We start from the raw sequence: 13,271 nt of genomic DNA, 5'->3' as shown, positions 1-13,271 counted from the left end.
GATGGTTGTTGTTTTAGTCGCTCAGTCGTGTCTAACTCTTTGCGACCCCATGGACTATAGCCTACCAGGCTGCTGTGTCCATGTAATTCTCCAGGCAAGAACACTGGAGTGGGTTGCCATGCCCTTCTCCTCTTAGGCCCTATCCCAGGCCTATAAAATCAGTAACCCTGGAGATGGGCTCAGGAAACTGTTTTTAACAAACCTTCCAGGTGATTATGATAAATATTAGTTACAGGATCATGGGCATAGGGAAACAAAGACGCAGGTTCTCCCAGTTGCTTGAGTTGAAGCCAAGATTATATCCAGGAGTTTAACTCAAAAATCTGTGCTCTCAATCACTGACATTTCCTCATTGAAGTGAACGTCGCTCAGTCATGTCCGACTCTTTGCAACCCCATGCACTATATAGTCCATGGAATTCTCCAGGCCGCAATACTGGAGTGGGTAGCCTTTCCCTTCTCCAGGGGATCATCCCAACTCAAGGATCGAATCCAGGTCTCCCACATTGCAGGACTCTGTACCAGCTGAGCCACCAGGGAAGCCCAAGGATACTGGAGTGGATAGCCTTTCCCTTCTCCAGCAGAACTTTCCAACTCGGGAATCAAACCAGGGTCTCCTGCATTGCAGGTGAATTCTTTACCAACTGAGCTATCAGGGAAGCCTCAGTGAAACAAGAAGGAAATAAACAAAAATCCTTACATCCTCCTGCATTAAATGGGCAACACTCAGGGATGATTCACAAGATGAAAAACACAGTTTAGTAAGTACTTGGTGGGGTGGGGTGGGGTGGAGGTACACCCAATCAGAAGATTTATTATGCAAAATATTTCAAAACACAATGTATGATAAGGGCTCATGATCATTATTTAACATAAAAGATATTTAACATAAAAACACTCATGCAGGGACTTCCCCGGTGGTCCAGTGACTGGGACCTTGCCTTCTGATGCAGGGGTTGCAGGTTCAATCCCTGGTCAGAGAGCTAAAATCCCACACGCCTCATGGCCAAAAAAACCAAAACATAAAAAAGAAGCAGAAGCAATATTGTAACAAACTCAATAAAGACTTAAAAATAGTCCACATCAAAAAAAAAACTTAAAAAAAATTAAAATGTTCATGCTAAAATGCTAAATCAGAGGAGCACAATAATCGAAAAACATCACCACACCTGAAATGTGCCAATTAAAGCAAGACAACCAGAAGGGGGAAAATTCCATAGGAAGTCATTGGCAGCTACCCCCATCCAAGTCTTTTCTCCACCTAATAAAGAGAGAGTTCAGCCTGAGGACTTCAAAAAATCCTTCTAAGGGACTTCCCTGGCACTGCAGTGGTTAGGACTCAGTGCTTCCACTACAGGGGTCATGGGTTCCAAGATCCCACAGGCTGCTGCTTGGCCAAAAAATAATAAAAGCCTCATGCCAGCCATTAAAGCTTGCAATGTTCAGTGCTACAGACTCCACCAATAATCGCCACTGACTTAAAAGACAAGACAGAGAAACAGACTGGAGAGTCGGTACTCACCTCCCTCCAGCTAGGACTCAGTTGCAGCCTGTGGGTATTTCACACAAATGAAATCTCCAATAAGAAAAGCCCCCCCGCCAGCCCATGCTCTGGGATTGGCCCACAGGCCCCAGGGTGAGGGCTGGACTTCCTGCCCAGGGTGAAATGGCCCTCCTACCAACAGTGGCTTGTTCTCAATCTTGAAAATTCGACTCACATTGCAATCACCCAGGTCCTACCCTTGGTGATCCTAATTGAATTGGTCTGGGGTGGGGCTTTAGGAAGCCAGGAGGCTTCCTCAGGTGATTCTTACATCCACCAGAGTCCTTGACCTTCCGCAGTTAACAGAAACTGATCAGAAGCCAGACAGGTAATTCAGGCATGGCTTAACCAGGGTCCCTGCTGCAGCAGGGGGAAGTGAGAACAGGAAACAGTTTCCCTGGACAGCTTGCTTATTCCTGAGGAGGGGAGGGTGAGCTGGTTCCTTATATGGGGAGAGGGTAGGGGTGTCCAGGGGTCAGGCTGGAGGGGCAGCTTGCATGGTTTGGCCCCTTCTAAGGAGGTGTTGAGTGTAGGGGGCATGACACAGGACTCTGCTTTTGCTCCAGGCTCTTCAAAATTGGCAGTTGGGCTTTTGGGTCTCTTTGTTTCTTTTGTCCAGAATTTGCCCCAACTGCACATGTACACGGTTATTTTTAGTCCCATATAGTTTCTTTGTGGCTTCCACAGGTGGCTCAGTGGTAAATAATCCCCCTGCCAAAGGAGGAGCCACAGGAGACCCAGGTTCAATCCCTGGGCCGGGAAGATCCCCTGGAGAAGGAAATGGCACCCACTCCAGTATTCTTGTGGGAAATCCCATGGACAGAGGAGCCTGATGCAGTCTGTGGGCCTGCAGAGAGTCAGACTTGACTTAGCAACTAAGCACGCACACAAGTTTCTTTCTGGTCTTTGTGTTGTTGTTGATGATTTTTTTTCATGAGTCAGGTTTGTTGGGTTTTTTTTACCAGCTTTTGAAAACATAATTAACAAATAGACATTTTATATATTTAAGGTGTACTATGTGATATATGTTTACACTGTGAAATAATCACCGCCATCAAGCTAGCACATCCATCACTTCACACACACTGTGTGTGTGTGTGTGTGTGTGTGTGTGTGTGTGTAAGAAGTATTTTCTATTTTGCCCTGATTTGCTGAAATTGGAAGATCTTTGGCCAGAGACTTTCTGGATATTTTCACTCAAAACATAGGAGAAAAGCCTTGATTACTGTTGTCAACGTTTCTTTCTGTTTCCCCACAAAATAAACTACATAGTATTTTGTTTAGTCTTATCAATCAATAAGCCTAAGCAAATGGGAATTGAAATCCCATCTTGCCATGTATCAACCTACTATTTATAAGCAGTATCTGGCAATTCGATGTTTCTATGCACACACGTACAATACAAACGCTGAGAATGTATTTCTCTTTCACTCTGTAAAAAGTTGCATCTCTCATCTTCTTTTCAACACTCACACTTATGATTCAGAAATGTTGAAATACAAATCCAGTCAATGTATTGACAATTAACTTCACCAATAAACAGTGGGTACAAATTAAACCAAAAATGGTGTTTATTGGAAGCCTATCTCATAAAGAATGGGGACACGTTCATGTACTCCTAGGAGAGATGACAGCTGTGCAAATTAAACAAATGCCCGAGAAAACTAATAGCTACCAAAACAGGTTATGTTAGCCATGGCCTGCAGTGCCATTCAGCATTTTAAAGGATGGTTTAACAGCCTGTATAATTAAAGGGAAGTATCAATGATTGGTTTTTAAATGAAAATTAATAATAGTATTAATTTTTATTAATAATAAAACTATTATTTTGTTAATAACAATAAAATTGTGGAACAAACTATTGCTTAGAACCATTGTAACAACATTGCACATATTACACCCTTTAAATCTCATAAAATTTATGAAGTAGTTACTATGATTATTTCAGTCTTTTGAATGCTAAACAGTAATGTTCAGGGGAATTCCCTGGTGGTTCAGTGGTTAAAACTCTGGACTTCCAATGATGCAGCGGGCACTGGTTTTATCCCTGGTCAGGGAACAAAGATCCTACATGCCAACCATTGCAGCCAAAAAAAAAACATTTTTTTAAGTAACGCTCAATTAGCTATAGGATTATAATTGGCTGATCCAGGGTTCAAATCAAGACAATAAGGCTTGTCAGTCAGTGCCTTGAACTATTAGCTAAGGCCAATAGCTAACTAACCAACTAAATCACCAAGTATATAGTTGTTTACTCACACATTTGTTGCTGTCTTTGTTCAGTTGCTCAGTCATGTCCGACTCTTTGCAACCCCATGGGCTGCAGCACGCCAGGCTTCCCTGTCCTTCACCATCTCCTGGAGCTTGCTCAAATTCATGTCCATTGAGTCAGTGATGCCATCCAACCATCTGGTCCTTTGTCATCCCCTTCTCCTCCCGCCTTCAATCTTTCCCTGCATCAGGGTCTTTTCCGGTTTCTCACACATGCACACACATATTTCAGAATTCAGAAAACCCACTGGAAAAAATACAATCCCATATATATCCTTGGAATCATATGTGTTGTGAGCCAGTCTTTACATGATTTTATTTAATCATCCCATAACCCTACATGGGCTCTGAACATTCTCATTTACGAGTGAAGAAATTAAGACTGAAATGTCAGCTAACATCCCGAAGTTCATATAACTCGTGGGTGGCAGGGGAGAGGGGTGCAATTAAACAGCCTTCTGAATAATTGAGTTTGGGGAGGGTAGACCAAGCCCACAAAGGTGGTCGGATATTCAAAAGAGGAACTCTTTTGGCCAGAACATAGCACTGGTTAAGTTGATAAGAAGCCACAATTCCAAAATACTTCAACAGCATGTCCAGTGCTGTTACAACTGACTTAAGCCAGGCCGTGGGTCTCTGTAAACAGGCAGGTGAAGGTCACAGACAAGGCAGGACTGTTACCCTGAGAAGGAGAAATAAAACCCACCATCTAAATCACCTGCTTCTAACTCACAGGCTTGGAGAATGAACTTATGGTGGCCACGGGGAGGGACTGGGGGAAAGATAGTTAGGGAGTTTGGGATCAACATATACATATTGCTGTATTTAAAATGGAGAACCAACAAGGACCTGCTGTGGAGCACAGGGAACTCTGCTCCCTGTTCGGTGGCAGCCTGGATGGGAGAGGGGCTTGGGGGAGAACGGATACGTGTAAAGGTAAGGCTGAGTCCCTTCACTATCCACTTGACATGATCACAACAGTGTTCATTGGCTGTAACCCTCGATACAAAATAAAAAGTTGAAAAAGAAATAAATTTCTTCTAATTTGGGTCTCCAAATGCTGCCATTGGTGACCACATAGATGAACCTGGAGGGCATTCTGCTAAGTGAAATTAAGCCTGACAGAGAAAGTCACATGGTGAAAGGTATCACCTATATGTGGAATCTTAGGATACAGGATGCTTGGGGCTGGTGCACTGGGATGACCCAGAGGGATGGTATGGGGAGGGAGGTGGGAGGGGGGTTCAGGATTGGGAACCCATGTACACCCATGGCAGATTCATGTTGATGTATGGCAAAACCAATACAATATTGTAATTAGCCTCCAATTAAAATTTTTAAAAAAAAGAATAGGAAAAAAAAAGTTGAACTTGTGGAGACAAGAGAGTAGAACGGTGGTTCCCAGGGGCTGGGGAGGTGGGGAAAAGGGAGACACTGGTCAAAGCCACAAACATCAGTGATTCTGATACCTGACCGGTTACCAAACTAAGAGCATGACTTGACTAGGAAAGGACTGAACCTCACCCCACGATGGATAAAAGCCATTGTATCCTCTACTGGGGGATGACTGGCATGCTTCCAGCAGTATGAAGAATACTGGCATTATCATGTCAAGTGAAACCCTGGTTTTTCCATGTCTGTATCCAAAAGGGAAGTGTGGTTGTGTGCTTTTGTGCTTAGTCGTTCAGTTGTGTCCAACTCCTTTGTGCCCCCCATGGACTGTAGCCCGCCAGGCTCCTCTGTCCTTGGGATGTTTCCTGTGAGACTAATGGAGTGGGTTGCCATTTTCCTCCTCCAGGAGCTCTACCTGGCCCAGGGATCGAACCTGCATCTCCGTGTCTCCTGCACTGCAGGCGGATTCTTTACATACTGAGCCATCGGGGAAGCCCAGAGTATGGTTAAAGGATGTGTTTTGGAAGCCAGGTTGATGAGAAACCGTGACTGTGGCTTTCCTGTCTGTTAGTTTAGCTAAATTTGTACTACATTTCCTAGAATTTTCTTCCCCCTCCAGCTCTGGGTTAGGAGCAACCACAACAGGAACTGACCCAAGGCACTGAAGGTGGAAGTGAAGCTGCGGGCCTGCTGACACCCAGATGCTGAATGTGACCACACCCAGGGGGCCTGTGTTCAGCCCACACACCTTATATGGACTTGCCGGCCCACCCACTGGTGCGAGCCCACAGCCAAGCCCAGTGCCTCCAACTCCCCCAGCTCCTTCAACGAGGCCAGCACCTGTGCCGCCTTTTTGAAGACCTATGATAAAGAGCCCTAGGCTTCACTGAGACAGGAGCCAGAGATGGACAGGTTGACACTGGTTTTCTCGAGCGCTCCAGTTCTGACCCGATCTACCCCGCTGCCCCCTGCCACACACACCCAGGTTCGCCTCTCAGCTCCCAGTCTGCCTGACTTTTCATGACATCAGGAGGACCACAGATGCTGTCACAGTGGCCTTCCACAAATTTCTTTCTCTGTGATCACAGTCAAGTCCAATCCCTGTAATAAAACCTGTATGCCATGTCACGGTAGCCTTTAAGTCCTGAGGGAATTGCAACTGGAAAAGGTTTAGATCTACAGTGTGACTACGTGTGTCTGTTCATGCGTGCTAACTCCGGTCTGACTCTGTGTGACCCCAGGGACTGTAGCCCACCAGGTTCCTCTGTCCATGGGATTCTGCAGGAAAGAATACTGGAGTGGATTGTCATTCCCACCTCCAGGGGATCTTCCTACTCCAGGGATTGAACCCAGGTCTCCTGCATTGCAGGCGGACTCCTTACTGTTTGAGCTACCTGGGAAGCCCAGGGTGTCTTAAGTTATCTTAGATTTTTGCAAAGATAGCATTATGACAATATAATAGGGAATACTTTAAATCAATGGTATGTGTGTATCCAGAATAGGTGCCATAACTATTCAGTTCGGTTCAGCCAGAATGAAAGTTTAAGAACAAAGTCGTGACTTAACCTTACGTGTGTGTGTGTGTGTTCAGTCGCTCAGTCCCGTCTGACTCTTTGTGACCCCATGGACTATACAGCCAGCCAGGCTCCTCTGTCCATAGGCTTCTCCAGCCAAGACTACTGGAGTGAGTTGCCATCTCCTCCTCCAGGAGCTCTTCCCGACCCAGGGGTCGATCCTGCATCTCCTGTGTCTCCTGCATTGGCAGGCAGAATCATTACCACTGAGCCACCTGGTGTGTGGGTATCTCATTTAGGTTCAAAATTGACACCAGTGGATAATCAATGCTGACATAAGGTTGGGAATATTGCAGAAGTGGGTGGGGATGGTGGAATAATTGTTACCAAGCTCAGATTCAGCTGCTCTCCACTCTAAAACCAGTACTGGAGGGCTTTCCCTGCTGGTCCAGTGGTTAAGACTTCATCTTCCAACACAGAGAGTGTGGGTTCCATCCCTGGTTAGGGAGCTGAGATCCCACATGCCTCATGGCCAAAAACAACCACCAAAACATACAATCAATATTGTAACAAATTCACTAAAGACCATTTTAAATGGTCCACATCAAACAATATGTTTAAAAATAATGTATTGGAGAGGCAAGTGTTGGTAGAAAGGGAATATTGCTTTGTAAGGCAAATGGGATCTTAGCTACCCCCTTCAGAGGTCAAACCCACAGCCCCTGTATTGGAAGGTGACATCCCAACCACTACACCACCAGGGACTCCCATGCAATTTTTCTTCAGAAGTTATCTTGCCCGTGTGATCAGCCTGAGGGATCCCTAAGGGAGTAGAGAGCTAGTCACTCTTTAAAAATTCTTCATTCTTCCTTTAATCTGGAAAAGAATATACAGGGTTGGCAAGACACGGTGGGCATTCAGTAGAGCGTAAATCAGCAGTTAGGTTAAATTGGCTAGTGATTTCATTTCTGTCATTACTCATAGGTCCTTCTAGGATTGGGGAAAACCAGAATGGGCAAACAGGAAAGGGCAGAAGAGTTGCTCTCCTAGTGACTCTGCAATGATCTCTCTACCAAGGTCTGTTTTGGACAATTTCCATATACCATGTGATTGTAGCTTTGGGAACTCTTCAACACTCCCCCAGATTTGCATACAAAGAACTGGAATGCAGCGTTAAGAGGCCAGGGCCCTTAATACACTTGAGATTTCAGAGCAATCCCCACAGCGGAATTTATTTCCCTCCTGTGTTTACACTGAGAGTCTCTTACCCCTTGCATTATGTAAAGATTAAAATGCTGACAGGGGATTGGCGAAGAAAGAGAGGAATCAGATTAGACCAGTGATAATCTGATGCAAAGGTGATTGGACGTGCCTGGGGGTGTGGCAGTTAAGAACCCGCCTTGCAATGTAGGGGTTGTGGGTTTGATCTCTGGTCCAGGAACTCAGATCCCACATGCCACATGATACAAGAAAGATCCCTCAGGCTGAAGTACAGATGATGAACGTCTTCTTAAGGACAGAACTTCAAGCCTCACCCAGAGGAAGTAGGGGGAAAGAGGACGCTGACTGCCTTTGTTCTCACGAGTGGGCCACAACCTTACTTCCTGGAGGGCTGTGTCTCTTCTAACAAGTCCATTCAGCATCAGCAAGGCCACCCCTCAGCCTGAGCACGGGATCATGTCCGTGGTTCCTCCCTCACTGCTCTGTCTTGGTCAGTCAGGGAGAGAGGGTTAGGGTGCAAATAGACAGCTAAGAAGGGCAGGGCTGGTGGTTCTTTAAGGCGGGGCTGTTCTCACTGGGTGTTTCTTTCTAGGGTTGTGTTTGAGCCAGAGCACTTGTGCACAGAAGGGTGAGTGTTCTGTGTGATAGTCCTGTGGACCCAGCAGGGTTTAAGCCAGATATCAGATCTCTTGGCCGCTGGAAAGAGGGGACTCAGGCTTTAGAGCGGGGGTTCTAAGAGGGGGAGAAACAGAAGGGTGGAGGGAGAAACGCTTGTGTGTCTATTACCTGTTCCCTGTGTTCTAGGAAATCTACCCCCGCCTCTTATCACAGCTCTGCCTGGATCCACAGTTCCAGCTAAGAGTCCTGTGACCCTCCTGTGTCAAGGACCTAAACAAGCTGAGGGGTACAGGATATCAAGAGTGGGAAGTCCTGAGCCCATGGACAGAGAGAAACAGATCACGCCCAGGAAGACCAACACTTTGAGTATCACAGAGATGACATTTGAGAAGACAGGGCTGTACCACTGCTCCTATCAGAGAGGAGGCCGCTGGTCCCAGTTCAGTGACCCCCTGCAGCTGGTGATGACCGGTGAGGGGGCCACAGAGGCAGTGGAGCCGGGACTGACCCCTCTGCCGAGGGAAGGACCAGGCTTTGGGGACAGGAAGCAGGAGGACCAAGCCTTGTGTTTGGGGAGGTCTCAGGGATGATGCCGAGAGACTTCCTCAAGGGTGAGCGGGGCGAGGACGGGAGAGAGACCAGAGCCACGTCTGCTCCCAGGGGACAAAAAGGGACAGTGCCTACTTGACCCTTCCCTTCATCGCTGAACTTCTTTCTTTCTTTCTCAGGAGCTTATTCCAAGCCCTCCCTCTCCAGCATGGCTGGCACAGTGGTGGCTCCAGGGGAGACTGTGAAGTTGCAGTGTTTCTCCAAAATCAACCATGATGCATTTATCCTCACCAAAGAAGATGGAGATCCCGTCACCCAGAACCAAAGCTGCACCCCCCAGGACGGAGGACGCCAGACCATCTTCCTCTTGAATCCAGTCTCCACACAGGCGGGGACCTACAGATGCTACGGTGCCTTCCGCGACAACACCTACGTGTGGTCTCAGCCCAGTGACCCACTGCAGCTTCAGGTCGAAGGTGAGGAAGAAGCCCAGTCCACCCACCTGCTCCCCGCCCTGGGGGCTGACTCTGTGAGGTTAAAGCACTGGCTGGGGAAGAGGACTACAAGAGGGAGGGTGTGTGAGCACCATCGGCTTAGACACACATCTCTGAGGGACGGGCCGGGGACGGGCCATGTGGGTCCCTGGGACTCTGGGAGGTGAGAGCCTGACAGCAGAAATAAGGAAGACCTCTCCCACTTCACCTCTGTTTTCAGGAACTACTGACTCTCCCAGCAGCACACAGCCCAGACATTCAACTGGTGAGTAACTGAGTTTAGGTGGAAAACTGAGAAGAGATTCTGTGTTCCCTTCTCTCTGACCTGGAGTGTTAACCGCATGGATGCAGATGTATATGTTATATATTAGATGGATGTATATGTCTGTTAGTCTCTCAGTCGTGTCCGACTCTGCCACCCAATGGACTGTAGCCCACCAGGCTCCTCTGTCCATGGGATTTCCCAGGCAAGAACACTGGAGTGGGTTGTCATTCTCTTCTCCAGAGGATCTTCCTGACCCAGGGATTGAACCCTGGTCTCCTGCAGAGCAGGCAGATTCTTTACTGTTTGAGCTACAAGGAACTCCATGTATATATATGTATTTTTTATATATGTAACTATTATTAAATATCATATATGCTTTGCAGAAAAATATTTACATACACCATATTAATACATGTGTTATATGTATTTTCATTTTTGTTAGAATAAAAATGTGTCACATAATGACTGGTTGGGAAAAACAGAGTCACACAGTGTAACAGAACAAGACTGACAGAAGGGGCTAGTGATTTAGAAGAGGGCTCAACAAGCAAGTCCCTCGTGGGTGTATTTTTAACAGACACTGGGATGAAATCAGAGGGGTGATCCTTGTAGAGAGCGCAGGACAGGCAGAGGAAGCAGCCCTGGGCCAAGACACAGAGGTAGAGACGCGCTCAGGAGCCCATGGGTAACAGAGGCCAGCGTGTCTGCTGCGGGAATGGTCAAATCACAGGAGATACTGAGCGAGGAGCAGGCCAGGCTCTGGGCAGGGACTGGCAGCCTCCAGCACCCCAGTCCTGTCTTTCTTGACTCCAGAAGTCCAGTATCAGCACAGCGCCCGTAATGACAGGAGGAAAGAAAGGTGTTTAATGCTTACCCCGAGGGAGTAGCCTGGGCAGACTTCCCACCAGGTCCAGAGGTCTGCAGAAATGAGCTTGAGTTTTAGGATCCTTTTGAGGCATGGACAGCTTCCCTGGTAGCTAGTGGTAAAGAATTTACCTGCCAAGTAGGAGACCCAGGTTCAATCCCCAGGTCAGGAAGATGCCCTGGAGAAGGGCATGGCAACTCACTCAATACCCTTGCCTGGGAAATCCCATGGATGGAGGAACCTGGTGGGCCACAGTCCATGGAGTCACAAGGACACAGCTGAGTGACTAATCAACAACCACCAACGGGAATCGGCCCTTCTACCTCCTCTCTCAGCGCCTAGCCCTTGGCATCCTTCCGTGGAGACCCAAGTCCGCCTGAGCCTGGCTGCCCTGCTTCTCCTGGTCATGGTCGTCCTGTTGGCTGAAGCCTGGTGCAGCCAGGGGGGTCCCTCAGTGAAGTCAGATGAGCCCCCACCCCAGTGGACTGACAAGCGCCGATGACCCTCCGCTGGCATCAAAGCACTATGCTCACCTGTGGGGGTGGCGGTTCCAGGGCCCTGGCTGGGTCACCCATCCGATGCAGCAGTGTACTCGCTTCCTGTCGAACCTCAACAACGTACCAGAGGCACTGTGGACGAGAGCAGCCCACTGTGAATTCTCTTTCAGTTCTAGAGAGCAGAAATCTAAACCCTGTCCCCAAGCCTGCACTACTTGCTACTTTCCCGTTGGTGTTCTTGCCTTTTCGAGCTTCTAGACTCTGCCTGTGCTCCCTGTCATGGAGCTCTGTCCTTCAGACCCAGGAGGGGAGCGCCTCTTCTCCTCTCTGACCTCTGCTTCCTTCCTCCCTTCTTGCCTCACACACCCCCACCCTCCTGCTTCCCTCTTGACAAACACTTATGGGGACCTGCCGGTGGTCCAGTGGTTAAGAATCTGCCCTGCGATGCAGGGGATGTGTGTTTGATGCCCAGTCGGGGAACTAAGATCCCACAGGCTGCAAAGCAGCTAAGCCTGTGAGCAGCAACCAAATGAATAAATAAATAAAAATAAAATTATATTTAAAAAAGACCCGTGACTACATGGGGCACCACCCCCTGCCCATGACAACCTGCGATAAGCTCCCACCCAAGACCCTTAATTTCACCACATCTGCTGCTGCTGCTGCTGCTAAGTCACTTCAGTTGTGTTCGACTCTGTGTGACCCCATAGATGGCAGCCCACCAGACTTTCCCGTCCCTGGGATTCTCCAGGCAAGAACACTGGAGTGGGTTGCCATTTCCTTCTCCAATGCATGAAAGTGAAAAGTGAAAGGGAAGTCGCTCAGTCGTGTCTGACTCTTAGCGACCCCATGGACTGCAGCCCACCAGGCTCCTCTGTCCATGGGATTTTCCAGGCAAGAGTACTGGAGTGGGGCAGTGTCCCTTTTGACATGGAGGTTCTGGGTAGCTCTGCAAAACTATCAGTAGAAGGCTGTTACTCACCCTGCCTCCTGGAGATCACTGAGTCTGATCTTTGAGCCAGAAATCCTTGCTTTTATGCACTGTCTCACAGGAGAGACTTTGAAACAAGCAGGTTTTTTGTTTTGCTTTAATATTTAAGTCTTTATTGGATTTGTTACGATTTTGCTTCTGTTTTACGTTTTGGTTTTTTGGCCACGAAGTATGTTGGATCGTAGGTCCCCGACCAGGGATTGAACCCACAGCCCCCGAATTGGGAGACAAAGTCTTAACCACTGGACTGCCAGGGAAGTACCTGGGAATAAATGTTTAACACTCTTTTCAATTTAGAACAGGATGTGATTCAAACAGAGATGATGCTTAATAAACATTGCTTATGTGTAATGTGTACATTCCTTAGACTGGTTGTTCTTGCTGGGTGGCAAATGGGTCTAGGGTTAGAAATGCTGATTTTTTTTCCTTCAATATAGCCCTTGTGAAAGGAAAAGTCACTCAGGCGTGTCTGACTCTTTGTAGAATTTTAAAAGTCTCGAAAGCAAGTGGAGAAGACGATGGTACCCCACTCCAGTACTCTTGCCTGGAAAACCCCATGGATGGAGGAGCCTGGTAGGCTGCAGTCCATGGTGTAGCTGAGGGTTGGACACAACTGAGCGACTTCACTTTCACTTTTCACTCTCATGCATTGGAGAAGGAAATGGCAGCCCACTCTAGTGTTCTTGCCAGGAGAATCCCAGGGATGGGGGAGCCTGGTGGGCTGCCGTCTATGGGGTCGCACAGAGTCTGACAGGACTGAAGCGACTTAGCAGCAGGAGCAGCAGGTAGATGATAATAAATGATCAATAGATAATAAATGCATGATTGATAGATGATAAATAAGTAGACAATAAAATGACAGATAATGATAGATAGACATAGATATGTGTATTCTCCACAGTGTCAGAAGAAAGAAAGCCCTGTCTAACCGCAATGGACACAAGAGGGAGCAAACTCTGGGAGACAGTGATGGACAGGGAGGCCTAGCATGCTGCAGCCCATGGGGTCTCTAAGAGTCAGACACGACTGAGTGACTGAACAACAACAACCTC

The 13,271-nt window shown here is 47.6% G+C and overlaps 1 protein-coding gene across 1 annotated transcript in view; it reads left to right on the top strand.

The window, feature by feature from the left end:
• Nucleotides 1-8,734: 8,734 nt before the first annotated feature.
• LOC139176997 (leukocyte immunoglobulin-like receptor subfamily A member 6) overlaps nucleotides 8,735-13,271 on the top strand; it is a 36,332-nt gene continuing 31,795 nt past the window's right edge. The window contains exon 1 of the mRNA XM_070770261.1: nucleotides 8,735-9,029. Coding sequence (XP_070626362.1) covers nucleotides 8,879-9,029 — 151 coding nt within the window. The 5' untranslated portion in view covers nucleotides 8,735-8,878. The remainder of the gene's footprint in view (nucleotides 9,030-13,271) is intronic.

The sequence above is a fragment of the Bos indicus genome, chromosome 18, assembly GCF_029378745.1.
Source record: "Bos indicus isolate NIAB-ARS_2022 breed Sahiwal x Tharparkar chromosome 18, NIAB-ARS_B.indTharparkar_mat_pri_1.0, whole genome shotgun sequence".
Classification (NCBI taxonomy): domain Eukaryota; kingdom Metazoa; phylum Chordata; class Mammalia; order Artiodactyla; family Bovidae; genus Bos; species Bos indicus.
The sequence above is the reverse complement of the archived record's forward strand: the minus strand, read 5'-3'. Positions and strand labels throughout refer to the sequence as shown.